Source organism: Myotis daubentonii, chromosome 10, assembly GCF_963259705.1.
Source record: "Myotis daubentonii chromosome 10, mMyoDau2.1, whole genome shotgun sequence".
Lineage (NCBI taxonomy): Eukaryota > Metazoa > Chordata > Mammalia > Chiroptera > Vespertilionidae > Myotis > Myotis daubentonii.
In genome coordinates this window covers 59,214,728-59,229,931 of record NC_081849.1, presented here as the reverse complement: position 1 = coordinate 59,229,931, position 15,204 = coordinate 59,214,728, and the positions used below count along the sequence as shown (strand labels likewise).

Below are 15,204 nucleotides of genomic sequence, written 5' to 3'. Positions count from 1 at the left end.
ATGAGAGAGAAACATTGATCAGCTGCCTCCTGCATACCTCCTACTGGGGATGTGACTGCAACCAAGGTACATGCCCTTGACTAGAATCAAACCCGGGACCCTTCGGTCTGCAGGCTGATGCTCTATCCCCTGAGCCAAACAGGTTAGGGTGAGAGTAAAATTTTTATTAAAATTAATGAGCAAAAGTTTGAGGTGAAACGGGACATTTGCATAATCTCAAGATATCTTCCCAAAATATTTATTAATTCCAAAGGGAAACGGTGTAATATAATACTGAAATCTCTTTAATCAATTGGTCAATGTTAACCTCCCAATAATAAGATATGCTGACATTATGTACCATAGATCTGATGCACTATGGTGACTGCCTCACTGCTGTGGCAATCTTATAAAAGATATACTCATGAAGGAATACCAGAGAAACTCAAGCTGAGAAACAAGCTTCAAAATAACTGAGCAGCGTTTTCCAGAAGAGTCAAAGTCAGAAAAGGCACAGAAAGACTGAGGAACTATCACAGATGGGAAAAGACTGGGATATGACAACTAAATGCAATGTGTCAGTTATAGACTGAATTATGGAACAGAATAAGGGAATCAGTGAAACACTGGTGGAATCCAAAGCAAGTCTGCAGTTTAGTTAACAGGATTGTATTGCTGTTAATTTCCATAACTGTGTTATAGTTATACAAGATGCCAGCATTAGGGGAAGCCGGGTGAAGGTTACACAAAACCCTGTATTCTCTTTGCAACTTTTCTCTAAATCTAAAATAATTTCAAAATAAAAATTTAATAAAAAAACTTTTTAGCCCTGGCAGGTATTCTCAATGGTTAGAGTGTCAGCTCCCACACTGAAGGGTTGTGGGTTCCATTCCCGGTCACGGGCATGTACCTGGGTTGTAGGTTCGATCCCCAGCCCTGGTTAAGGCACATGCTGGAGTCAACCAATAGATGTCTCTCCCTCTCATCAATGTTTTCTCTCTTCCCCCTCCTTTCCACTCTCTCTAAAATAAATAAATAAACTAATAAATAAGTAAAAAAACCTTTTTAATCTGGCAGCAGAAAAGATGCTGGTAACCATAATGAGATCACAACCAGACTATAGTGGTTCTGACAGGGATTTGGAGAGAATGGAGATAATTAGATAGAAATCTTTTTCAAGAATTTGATCCTAAACTATTGAAGAGCAATAGGATGATAAACTGAAGGAGGGAAGTTGCTGGGGTTTGTTTTAAGATGGGAGAGATTTGGGGGTCTTTTAATGTTGATGGGAGTGAACAGCTCAAAGAAAACAGTTTGGTAGCTATATTTTACGTAAGGTGTGCTGCTGAGATTAAAGGAGGGGAGGTGAGCCTGATGGAGGTTTGAGGAGAGTGAAGTTTGAAAGAGTAGTTTGAGAGAGGCAAAGTGAATTGACCCTAGGAACACAGAAGGATTACAATGGGCCTATCTGAGTTTGGTGATCATAGATTTATGGGAGGCCAAACTACCATGATTCATGTCAATCTTGAACAGACCCGTTTATGTAGGCTCAGTGTCGGAGAAAGCTCTTTGTAGAATATATTCAGGATTGAGATTTTATTGGGAAAGTAGAAGGGAAAAGTTGTGAAAGCACACTGAAAGGTGGAATGATAAACCAATTTAACTGTTAGTTGTTAAGTAGGACATAGTTAAAAGTTAAAAAAAAAAGGGATAATGAATTAGAAGAAATGATCAATAGGGTGTGTGTAGGAGGCAGCTGATCAATGATTCTCTCTCATCACTGATATTTCTATCTCTCTCCTTTTTCCTTCCTCTCTCTGAAATGAATAAAAATATATTTTCAATAAATGATCAAATAAATGAAATAACATAAAAAACCTTAGGTGTTAGGGTAATTATTCGATGGCATATGGGTCTGATGTATCCCTCACTGGCAGAGATATGCCTGCCAGTACTGTCTTAGGATTCCATTTTTCAGGTTTGCTAAGATAGTAACAGAAGGTCATCTTCTCTCCAGGTTCCCAAAATTTCCTTTTTCATGCTTTATCCCTATGAGTGCATATCTTAAAAACAAAACAAAAGAAAACAAAACACCTCTTTATTATTATTTTCTTGGAGTTTCATGGAAGAGTGAAAGTAAGTGAGTGTTTTTAATCTCTTATCATTATTTAAAAATAGTGCCCTTCCTCCACTTTAAGCCCACAAATAAAGCTTATTATTTTCTTATTTCTCCTTTCTGTTGACTTTTCCTAGTGGTGTGTGTGTGTGTGTGTGTGTGTGTGTGTGTGTGTGTGTGTGTGTGTATTTGACCTGATTCATTTACTTAAATACGTATGTATTTATTTATTTGAGCTCATACCATTTTGAGCTTGATCTCTGTGTATACTGAGGGTCTAAATTAGGGATACTTCCTCTAGAAAGGAATTGCATTTGCTTCCTCCAGAATCTAGGAGTAGACTGCTTTATTCATCTTTAGAACCCATAAACTCACATCCCCAACTTTCTGGTGCATTTACAACTTTGATATCATCATTTGTCCCAGGCATACTCTGCTTTTTAAAAAATATTTTTTTATTGATTTCAGAGAGGAATACAGAGGGAGAGAGATAGAAACATCAATGATGAGAGAGAATCATTGATCTGCTTCCTGACCAGGAATTGAACCGTGACCTCCTGGCTCATAGGTTGACACTCAACCATGCCGATTGGACAGTATACTCTGCTTTTTTATGTTAGCTACTGCTTACCTCCCCCTAATACAGCTGATATTTTCTTTTTTTCTCTCCCATTTTCTTATATTCTAGCAAGCCCAATAATGTATTAAAATAGTCTGTTTTAATGTATGCAGAAATCAATTATGTTTTAGAAATGGTCTATTCTAGTGCCTATTCTGGGGTACTTGGGAATATGAAGTTGGGTGGAACTATGTTCTTAAAAGTGAAGTGAGGTAGGAACAGAAAAGTTACATTCTTTAGTAGAAAGAAAGTGAGCTCTGACAGCACAGCCTGAGCAGGGTTCAGATCTTAGTTTTACCGCTTACTAGTTGAAAGACCTTCAACAAAAGACCCAAATCTATTATCTGCCAATGTATTCATGAACAGACGAGGAAACTAATTATGCATAAGTTGCATGAGGATTACAAATTATAGACATAGCCTAGCAAATGATCTTCCCCCAAACTTGATCCTCTAACATGCCCTATCTCAGTGAATGGTATCACATGTGTGTGAAGCTCATATGCGTGCTCAGTATGTAATCACAAAGCATTCTTGAAGAGTTTTCAGTCCTAGAAACACGCTTAGTTTTATTTAGTCTCTGGGTTGATTAGTTTTGCCTTAGTAGAAACATGAGTGAAAGAAAGTTCATAATTACAGATGCAGTTGGAATAATAAAAAAAAAGAATCCAGACAAGTTAAGCCTCTAAGAAGATTGCAGATTTCCCTTTTTTATTCGGGTACATTCTAGTATTAGGGCTCCACCAAACAATAATCAGAGTTTCAACATTTCAAGAGTATGGTAATTAGAAGTTCAAAACCAACTTTTGAAAAGCCATGTGTACAAGTTTGACCTGGCTCTGATACAAGAAGGGTTGGCGGGGTTAATAGTGGGAAAATGTCTAACACTGCTTTTCTTCAATGAAGGTCTGCCTGGCCCAGGGCTGCAACGTCAAGGCCTCTGTCTAAAGCCAAAGAATCCATGACAAATAGCAGCTCACACCTGACAACAGTCAGGGTTTTAAACTCAACAGGGCAGGGATTTGAAATTCTGCCAATCCTTGCATTTTTTTGTGATTAGATGTATTTTGCAAGTTTATAAGGAGCTCCACAGTGGATCCATAACTCCATGGCTCCTTGTAATTTGGCACTGCCCTTCTAAAATGGACTGTGGCTAACCCTCAATTAACCAGAACTTTCCAAACTCCAAATCTTCATTAAAATTGATGTTTTAAAATAAACACACCACTTTTGGAAGAAATGGGGGGAAAGTGTACACAGTAATTGAAAAAGGAACACATTTATTTGTAAAATATTATAACATAACTAGAGGCCCGGTGCATGAAATTCGTGTACATGGGGGGAGGGGTCCCTCAGCCCAACCTGCACCCTCTTGCAGTCCAGGAGCCCTCAGGGAATGTCCGACTGACAGCTTAAGCCACTTGTTAACTGCTTAACTTAGGGGGGAGTTAATGAGTGTAGATGTGCCTCAGTTTACTTGGCTGCAAATGAGAAAAAAACAATATCTATCCCATAGAGTTGCTGAGAGAATTAAGTAAGTTCATTTTATATTAACAAACGTGCTTACATTAAAAGCATTCAATAATTGCGATTTTATTATTTGCTAACAGCTTACAGGGTTTGCATCATGTAAATCATTTCATCCAATGTCCCTCCACAACTTCACTGCAGTGAACAACTGATGTTTAGGATGATGTCCCCTCCCCACCCCCAAACTTTTAAGCCTTTCAATCAAAACAGTTTCTTTTTGTTAAGTCTAACAATTCCCCCTTCACTTTTCTTCCTCCACTGTTCTTTCTCCCAGCAGGTGACACCACCATCTACTCAGTTGTCCAAGCGCTAGAAATCATTAATGATTTCCATGCCAATTAATTACCATACCTTGCCATTTCTACTCTTTTTTATATATATATTTTATTGATTTTTTTACAGAGAGGAAGGGAGAGAGATAGAGAGTTAGAAACATCAATGAGAGAGAAACATCGATTAGCTGCCTCTTGCACATCTCCTACTGGGGATGTGCCCGCAACCCAGGTACATGCCCTTGACCGGAATTGAACCTGGGACCTTTCAGTCCGCAGGCCGATGCTCTATCCACTGAGCCAAACAGGTTTCGGCGCCATTTCTACTCTTAATTAAACTGCTCACATCTGACAATAAGCCCTGCTGAATCCCCTGTCCTTACTGCAGGCATAGAAATTGTTAGAAATTCAAGTTTCATCATGTTCTTCACTGTTTGACATGGAACCTCAAATCCTTATGAGCTAGAAGCCCGTTTCCTACATGGTGGGTGTATTTGTTCTTCCATGGATCTCAACAGAAAGGAGAGGGGAGTGGAAAAGGGACTACAAAAAGATAGAAAACAAAAATGAAATAGGAAGGGACAAAAAGGGAGAGGAAACATTGAGTGTGGATTAGCATTTGGGTGTGGAGTCAAGAAGCTAGTAAAGTTTGTGAGATGATTTATGCAGCACATGTTGCAATCTGGGGAACAGCCCTTTGAACTGTGTGCATAGCCCCATGAGGTCAAAATATTGGACAATTTCCCCACAACAAGAGACGTATACAAATTCCTTTCAGCTTAGAAACAATCTGGATGCTCTCCTGGATTGTCTGATGTAAATGCTGCTTCTCCCTGGGAAGGGGGTAGGTAGGCAGCATTATAGAAATGGGAGGAGATGGCTAAGGGTGGCATTTCACATAAAAAGACAGTTGTTATCTTTAGAGCAAGTCTTATCTCACTTTCATAGCTTCCTCCCCTCCACCCTGCTTAATTGCCATCTAGATATCTTCATCACCAAGAGAATTGGATAGCACCTACTCTGATTAGCCACTCTAAAATATCATCAGTACTGTTTGTATTTTATTTTTCTGGCTAGTTATCTCTCACTGAAAATAGAGTAGAAATGGAATCAACAATATTTACATTTATTTGATCTTTTCTAGCATCAGTTGTTACTTCTAAGGATAGTTTCAGAACAGCAGATATTATAATATTACAGTAATGGGAGGCGGAGGACAAGGAAGAAAATGAGAAAAGGAAGGAAGTGGGGGAGAAGTAAGAGGAGAAAGAGAAAAAGAATTTCAACAAGAAGAAGGAGGAAGAAGTCATTCCTCAATAACAAATATATAAAACATAAATTCCGCATAGTTCTGAAAAGGAGTAGGTATCATAATTACTTCTGATGTCCCAGAGAAAATATGATCTTATTTTTATTTCTTTAGAATGCATGAAAGGGTATGCTCTGCACAGTGTAGGTGCCTGAATCATGTGAATAACTGACTAACTTATAGTAAATTACATAGTCACATGGTATATTCTCCTGCAATGAGACAATCATATGACTTTTCCTACTGGTTTTGGAAGTTGGATAAATTCAGAGGACATAAATTCACCTCTCATTGCCCTAAATAATACTGTATGTATGTGTTTAAAGAAATGAGAGGCAATTAGCATAATGATAAATTTCACATATAGGTGACATCAAGTTTGTTCCTCAATTTATGCAGAAGAAGTCTGACATGAACATACAATGATATTGTAAATACTGTCCCTTTCCCATTCTGGTCTGGGTCACTATTTTGTTATGGCTAGCATAAATAGGAATTCTAAGAAGACCCAACCCACTAAACAAGGGAAGAATCCCTAGAGTGGGAAAAAGATAAAAGTGGAATGAAGGGGGGACATTCCTACTGTTCTTTCATAATTCTGTTTCTTTTTTTTTATTGCTTAAAGTATTACAAAGGGTATTACATATGTGTCCTTCCCCCTCCCCCCCCCGCCCTTGACAGTCCCCTAGCCTCCCCTACCCCCAGTGTCTTATGTCCATTGGTTATGCTTATATGCATGCATACAAGTCCTTCGGTTGATCTCTTACCCTCCTACCTCCTGCCCCCCAACCCTCCCCGGCCTTCCCGCTGCAGTTTGACAATCTGTTTGAGGCAGCTCTGCCTCTGTATCTATTATTGTTCAAAAGTTTATAATGGTCTCTATTATCCATGGATGAGTGAGATCATGTGGTATTTTTCCTTCATTGACTGGCTTATTTCACTTAGCATAATGCTCTCCAGTTCCATCCATGCTGTTGCAAATGGTAAGAGTTCCTTCCTTTTTACAGCAGCATAGTATTCCATCGTGTAGATGTACCACAGTTTTCTAATCCATTCATCTACTGATGGGCACTTAGGCTGTTTCCAGATCTTAGCTATGGTGAATTGTGCTGCTATGAACATAGGGGTGCATATATCCTTTCTGATTGGTGTTTCTGGTTTCTTGGGATATATTCCTAGAAGTGGTGTCACAGGGTCAAATGGGAGTTCCATTTTCAGTTTTTTGAGGAAAATCCATACTGTCTTCCATAGTGGCTGCACCAGTCTGCATTCCCACCAGCAGTGCACAAGTGTTCCTTTTTCTCCACATCCCCTCTAGCACTTGTCGTTTGTTGATTTGTTGATGATAGCCAGTCTGACAGGTGTGAGATGGTACCTCATTGTTGTTTTGATTTGCATCTCTCGGATGATTAGTGACTTTGAGCATGTTTTCATATGTCTCTTGGCTTTCTGAATGTCCTCTTTTGAAAGGTGTCTATTTAGGTCCTTTGCCCATTTTTTGATTGGATTGTTTATCTTCCTTTTGTTAAGTTGTATGAGTTCCCTATAAATTTTGGAGATTAGGCCCTTATCAGATATGACATTGGCAAATATATTTTCCCACACAGTGGGTTTTCTGTTTCTTATTTGCCATTTTTTTCTTGCCACAGTAACACCAACTTAGAAAAGCAGTATAGTAATATGCCATGTCATTCCTCTTGTAAGTCCTCAGAAAAGGTAAGTGGCTTGCTCATTGTCATAGGGTTGATGAGTGGAGGAGAGGATTATACTAGAATTCATATAATTTTAAAATCCTCTACACTTGTGCTTTTCCACTTATCAGCTGCAAACCACTGGAGGGTTGCAGTAAAACCTTAAAAGAATCCTCATATCCTTACATACATATATTTTCTTGATCCACAAATCAAAGGATACTGTGATTATCACTATTCTCACACAGAAGTCTATAAAAATTGGTTGACACTTAACAGGAGTACTCTTCTTACTAAAAACTTAAATAGATAAAGGGAAACCATGGCTCTGTACTTGTGGTTTTCATATTCCGGGGCTTCACAGATGAATATCATTCCTTATATGTTTATAGGACTTAAAATTATAGTATTGCAAACTAAGTTAGTTTAGTTTTATAGAAAACTTACTTCATGGTTCTTCCCCTCCAAAATTTGTGAACATGCTATCATGGACCAACACTGGTATGAAAAATGGCATTTGGGAACCCTGCTTCTCACCATGGCATGTCAAAAAAGGAAGAATTGAATGGATTCTGTATTTTGTTAGAATGGGTTTCAGGAATGGAAACATATACATCAGACGCCTTTATCCTACTGTAGGTTGACTAATCCATGGCATCACTGCTAGTGGTGACAGCCAGCCAACCAACTACTAGATTCAGCTTGGAGAATTGCTACCTCCATGCTTAGCCATGGAAATAGTACCTCACAAATAATTCATGTTCTTCCTAACGTAGAAACTTTGTGAAGAAAAGAGAAGAAATTGGCTTTCAGGAATTTTGCCTGCTCTTTTAAATCTCCCATTCTGCATGGGCTAGCCTGGGAATATAATTACCTTAGGTTAGTTAAAATATTAGTCTGGGCTTTAGGGAAAATAATGTGGCAAACACTGACAGACTGACTGATTCATTAATTCATTTTGCAGAGCACCTACTATGTGCCAGGCACTGTACAAAGGATATGACAATTAAAAACAAAGAGTCTTGAAACTAGTACAAAATAATAGTGAGTGTGAACTGTTGTGTTTTTTTAACTTTAAAGATTAAAAACAATAAACAAAGAATCTCTGCCATGGAAACACACAGGAACTGTACCTAATGTAGAATAGAGATAAAGGGGGATTCAGGGAGGGCTTCCAAAAAGGGATAAAAATCTGAGTTAAATCTTGAAATAGGAATAAGGCGGAAGACTTTGTCATCTCAACTATGGTTGGTGTTTGCATACACCTATCATCTTGAGATGGAACCAGACACTGACCTGTTGGACGGGGTCTTTGCCTGTCAGGAGAAACGTTTGCCTTGTTGTTTGTGCTTTGTAAGACCTTTTCTTCTCAGCAAACTGAGTAACATAAACAAGGACAGGACAACAGTGATAATCCTGCTGCAAAATACTCACATACATGTGGCCAGGCAAAGGGCCAATGCTAATCACAGTCTCCAGCACCTGCATACCCTCAGCTGGGGGGCTCAGTTCTCAAAGAGAAATCCGCATACAGCCTGTCAGCACCTTGCTGTCTGCCTTGGGACAAGGCTATCTAGGAACTTGCCTGAATGTTTCCCACATGCTACAAGGCTGGCTTCTTAACATCTACATAGTTTCCTGATACTGTAGCCCCGAACTGCAGCACAAAAGAATCCTTCAGAACCTAGGCTAGGAGGTGGGCTGAAATTCAAACACCTCCTAAAGTTAAAAGGAGGCACCTGTGTGACGCTCGAGACATATGTGAAGAGGAGGGTCTCCTTGTTCAACAAAGGCTACCTTGAAGGCTGACTCCATAAACTGGCAACCTGGACAGTCCAGTCCCCAAAGGCCCCATACTCAGAAGGGCCCCATGCATGGTTCAGTGCTCTGCTGTTACCTTCATGAAATTATTAATATTTTTTAACAAAGAAGCATTACCACATTTTTGTTTTGCACTGGGAACCACAAATTATATAGGTAGTCCTGACTACCTTTTCCACCAAAGGGGAAAGTGGGAGCCTGATCAAGCTCCCAGAGTCCTATTGGAATATTTGAAATGAAAGAGTAGGTTATAAAATAGAGAAAAATAAAAGTGCAACTTTAGATTTTGTAAAGAAATCCAACATTGTTTACTCACCCAGGAGCCCACAGTTTTAATTTCCCAAGCCATTATGACATTTCCAACTCTGAAATACCCATTGTATTTTATTTCTCTGTGGACTTGACACAGCCCTGTTCTTTTTCTTTACTCTGGAAGAGCAGCCCAAATAAACACAATTCCATAGATCCACATAAAAATGTGTCCCACCATGGTCAAAGCTACAGCACCAAATCACTTTCTCTGTACTGATCTTCACCTCGTGTCCTCAATGGCAAGAGAGGGCTATTACATTGTTCTTGTCTTTCATTTTAAATCTCAACCTACCATTTAGTTCCTTCTCCTTGTGGTGATGTTACTATCAGTCTTTTATGGAAATATTTTTGTGTGTGTCACCAGCACCTTGATTTTCATCAGAACTGGTTACATGATTTATGGGGTCCCAGTGCAAAATGAAAATGTGTTCCCTTATTCAAAGCTCAGTAAGACATTCAAGGCAGCAACAATGATAGCATTAGCCCATGCATAGAACCCTTGTCTGTGTGGGGCTTATGTGATTGCACAGGTTGACCATCGGTGAAGCCAGCCCTGATTCTCACTGGCTAGAATTGGGTCATATACCCAATCTTAACCAATTACTGTTTAAGTTTTTGTTTAATCTGACTGGTCCCTGTTAATCGATGACTAGTTTAGCCTTACACTAAGGACAGTTCCCCTGGAGGCATAAGTTCAACTTCTTCTGAGTTGCATGGTACCTGGAGGCATCTTTTGGGTAAAAGTAAGTAAGATAAGGTTGCTGAGTAGCCAACAACTGTATCCATTTATACCCTATATCCATGACTCAGAAGGAAGAATTCTTCAAAAGCTCCCTTTAAAACAAGTTTTATTTCCTGAGAGCCTTGAAGACTTAGTTATTCAAATCCTTCCTACTAAAACCAGCCTACACTCAATTTCCAGGCTCCCATGCACTTCAGCCTCCTCCCTGCAGCCAATCCATACTGCAGGTACACGCAGGGGTGAGGAGATATGATTCCTGCCCTCCCCATGATCACCATCAGATTAAGGAACCACAACTAACAGGCTGCAAAATATCCAAAAACTCAGATGATAGAAAAATTTATAATAAAAATAACACTAATTGAAACCCACCATGTTAGGACTGAGAGTTTATGGAAGTATTAAATTAACAAGCGCTGGGTTGGATCCTCAATAGGAGTTTTGGAGGAGATGGATTTTTAAATGGGGGAAATGGTCAGTGTTGGGTGGTATGACCTTACGGAGCAGGAGACAGAGTCAGAATCTACAGTTGCAGAATTCTCATACAGCAACTTTTCATAGTTGATTGAATTCTTTTCAAGAGTTGAACAGGTTTGTTTGGCTGGTGCAGGCTGCATATGACACTTGAACATGTCAGTGGTGAAAGGGAAAAAATCACTCCATTACTAGGAAATTATATCCAATACAAAAGGCAACAGTACAGTTTCTAAAGATGTAGATGATGATTCATTATGGTTTTTCACACCCATCGAAAATAGAGTCCTTGGCTTCTGTTACTCCTTTCACAACATTCACTCTTTCTTCATCTGAACAAAATTCTGCTCAGTCTTTAAGATCAAGTTCAGGCTCGATCACTGCCAAGAAGTCTTCCTTGAACCTTCCTTGAACCACCCTCACTCTGTAGTGCCTCTCTTCCCAGCTGAAAGGGGCTTAGGAACGGGACTGCTCCGCCTCCTTGATCTTAGTGCACCTCATGATCCTGAAGTAGAATGATCTATGGCTATGTCCCTCACTCACTGGGCTGTGAACCCCCTGGTGCCAGAAACTTTGTCTTTTTCCTTTTCATAACCCCTCTGGCCTTGATAACTGATCAATTTATCATGTATCCACATGTAATAAGTACTCAAGAATGCTTATTGAAAATGATATGATTAGACTATACAGAGGAACAATAATGTTTAATAATCTGTGTGTATAATAGCAAAAAAAATGCTCAGAAAAAATGAGAATAATATGCATTAAAACTAGATGTTGCCCAGCTAGTGTGACTCAGTTGTTGAGCGTTGACCTATGAACCAGGAGGTCATGGTTTGATTCCCAGTCAGGGCACATGCTCAGGTTGGGGGCTCAATTCCCAGTAGGGGGCCTGCAAGAGGCAGCTAATAAATTATTCTCTCTCATTGATGTTTTATCTTTCTCTCCTTCTCCCTTCCTCTTTGAAATCAATAAAACTAGATTAAAAAACAAAACAAAAGCTAGGTGTTTTTGTACTATTTGATTGATGACCTAAAGGAGACATTAGATTGGGGGTGGATGAGTGTGAGAAGACTGTCACTTCAAGATTCCTTTCCTTGATATCTGGACTAACATATAATAGAGCCTCTAAATCCACCCTCAGTGGAAATGAGGCAAGTCAGTGTAATTTGTATTCAAGCTTATGAAACCTTTCCCAGCCTTTCCTTCTTCATCTGTGCCAGTTCCTTTATCCCAGCCTTCTCTCAGAGGCTTTGGTTCCTAGCATTTGAATGATTATTAGTCTGCACTCTGAAAATCTTTGAAATTTAGAGTTTATTCCAGTTATAATATAAAGTCAGTAAATATTTACTGAGTACTTCTGGTCCTCAATCCGGGCATGAATGAATTAAGTAAGGTGGGAAAATATGTTCAGTGTCTGTATGGCATGATTCGTAAATAGTCACAGAATCAGCTGTATGGATACTATAGAATCCCAGGCACACTCACATCTCCAAATTACTACTGAGCAAGCAAAGACAAGGGCTCGGAGAGATGGCTGGACTGTGGCTTTTCCAGTGGTGGTTAATAAGTGCTTCTACAGGACAGTAGCCAAGCTGAGGGTTTTCCCGATCCTCCTTCACATTTAATTTTGCCCCTGGTTTTCCTCATCATACTAACTTGTGTTGATTTGTGCTTGATTTAAATGGGTGTGTATGTGCGCATGTTCACACTCATGCATGTTATCATCGAAAAAGTGTAACTCTTAAAAAGTAACAGCATAGGGGCTGCACCAGTCTGCATTCCCACCAGCAGTGCACCAGTGTTCCTTTTTCTCTGCATCCTCTCCAGCACTTGTTGTTTTCTGATTTGTTGATGATAGCCATTCTGACAGGTGTGAGATGGTACTTCATTGTTGTTTTGATTTGCATCTCTCGGATGATTAGTGACTTTGAGCATGTTTTCATATGTCTCTTGGCTTTCTGAGTGTCCTCTTTTGAAAAGTGTCTATTTAGGTCCTTTGCCCATTTATTGATTGGATTCTTTATCTTCCTTTTGTTAAGTTGTATGAGTTCCCTATAAATGTTGGAGATTAAACCCTTATCTGTGATCACATTGGCAAATATGTTCTCCCAAAAGTTAAAAATGGAACTCCCATTTGACCCATTGATCCCACTGCTAGGAATATATACCAAGAAACCAGAAACTCCAATCAGAAAGGATATATGCACCCCTATGTTCATAGCAGCACAATTTACCATAGCTAAGATTTGGAACAACCTAAGCGCCCATGAATGGACGAATGAATTAGAAACTGTGGTACATCTACACAATGGAATACTATCCTGCTATAAAAAAGAAGGAATTCTTATAATTTGCAACAGCATGATGGAACTGGAGAGCATTATGCTAAGTGAAATAAGCCAGTCAGTGAAAGAAAAATACCACATGATCTCACTCTTTTATGGATAATAAAGACCATTATAAACTGATGAACAAAAATAGATACAGAGGCAGAGCAGCATTAAACAGACTGTCAAACTACAGCAGGAAGGCTGGGGAGTGTTGGGGGGGGATAAGAGATCAACCAAAGGACTTGTGTGCATGCATATAAGCATAACCAATGGACACAAGACACTGGGGGCGGGGGGTAGGGGAGGCTGGGGGAAGGTCAAGGGGGAAAAAAAGGAGACAAATGTACTACTCTTTGTAATATTTTAAGCAATAAAAATAAATAAAAATAAATTTTAAAAAAACAAGCAAAGCAAAAAAAAAAAAGTAACAGCAGTAAAGGGAACTGGTAGTAATAAAATCTTTTACATTCCCTGCTTTGTTTAGTTGTATTTTCTAATAGTGAGGCTTTCTCATTAATTTCCCCCCTCTTGCCAAACCTAAAACCAGTAAATGGTTGCTGAATTTCAACATTATTAGGAAAGACCTTATCTTAGTTAAGACTGGGCCATATGACCAGTTTTTATACTATTTTGAATGTTCTGGTGGATGCTTAGTGCTAATAATAGAAAAATCCAAGTACTTTGAAATATGAGAAAAAGAAATATTCTAAATCTAGAGTCTCTGAGTTACATATCACTGTAAGATAAGATTGCCATATAAAAAGCAAGGCAGTAACACACTTAGATATGCATGCATAACATGTGCAAATTATAATAACTCTAAGTATGTTTCTCCTATGTGAGAAACTCAAATGTGCTGTTCATATGCTCAAGTTCGCAATATATGTTTAATGGGTTATATCCGATTACAAATTAAAAAAAAACACCTTTAAGACATACTTTGAATTTCAATGATCTTCTGTAAAGAAGTCACAGCATTCATGTTCGGAGTTTGGTGGAGAGTGTCTTCGGCAAGCGGCTCCAGCTGCAAGAACAGTAGGTGATAATATGAGCAGCATATTCGGACTACAGTAGGTCTGACAGAAGCAAAGCGATTGAAACACCTTAAAAAAAAATTGCTCCAAGAACTAGTTAACATTTTTCTGATTTCACTCCTAAGAGTGTAGCCCGTTTTATTTTCTGTTTTGCAGCCATGTAATTGAATTCCAAATGGCTTTTCTATTGGTCACCAGACTAATCTATGAAGTCCCTGAAGCAGGTGCATGTCTGTGTATGATTCATTAAAATTCTGAGTTATTTGTGTAATTTTTGTAAGTTCCTCACAAGCCAAATTCCAACATCTAGGCAGCTGGGTCTGGCAAAGGAAACTATAGGAAGTTGCAGTAGGCAAAAAGTGGGTAGTCTACTATCCATAGTTTTGCAGTGTTTTTATCTCTAATCACCTTATACTTTTTGAACACTTCACAGTAGAACACCATGAGACACAGCTGCTGTTGTTCAATTGCCAGTGAACAAGTGTTAGAGTGAATGTTCAAATAAAACCAAAGGTCAAATAACTGTACACTTAAGTGCCCACCGTATTCACAACTGTGCAGTCTATGTGGACAAATTCCTGTCTTGCAAATCTATCACGATCTTCTGGAATTACACTGATTTTTCATGGAGAAGCTCAAAATACATTGCTTTGCAAGAAACGAAGAGGAGCTTTGAATTATTTATGGAGTGTTTTGGCAGAACGGATTCTGATGATGCATCCTTGGAAATACCTTGGTGATGTAGCTTAGTGTGTAGCGGCAGAAACTGCACAGCCAGAGAGTTTGCAACCAGAACAGCCATCTAGCTACTGTGACCCAGAACACCAGAAACGTCATAGTAACATGGGGATTAACAAAAAAGGAGTTTTCTTAGAAAATCTAAAGTTAGTGGTCTCAAATACAACTTAAGGGTCAAACAATCAAATGGCATGAACGGGAGCCATTGTCACTAGACGTTGTGGGGAAGCATGA

At 39.1% G+C, this 15,204-nt stretch overlaps 1 protein-coding gene across 1 annotated transcript in view; it reads right to left on the bottom strand.

Moving 5' to 3' along the window:
• Positions 1–15,204, bottom strand: part of HDAC9 (histone deacetylase 9) — an 841,916-nt gene that overhangs the window by 32,619 nt on the left and 794,093 nt on the right. Inside the window, exon 25 of the mRNA XM_059712491.1 lies at positions 14,138–14,222. Within this exon, the coding sequence (XP_059568474.1) occupies positions 14,138–14,222 (85 nt within the window). The remainder of the gene's footprint in view (positions 1–14,137; positions 14,223–15,204) is intronic.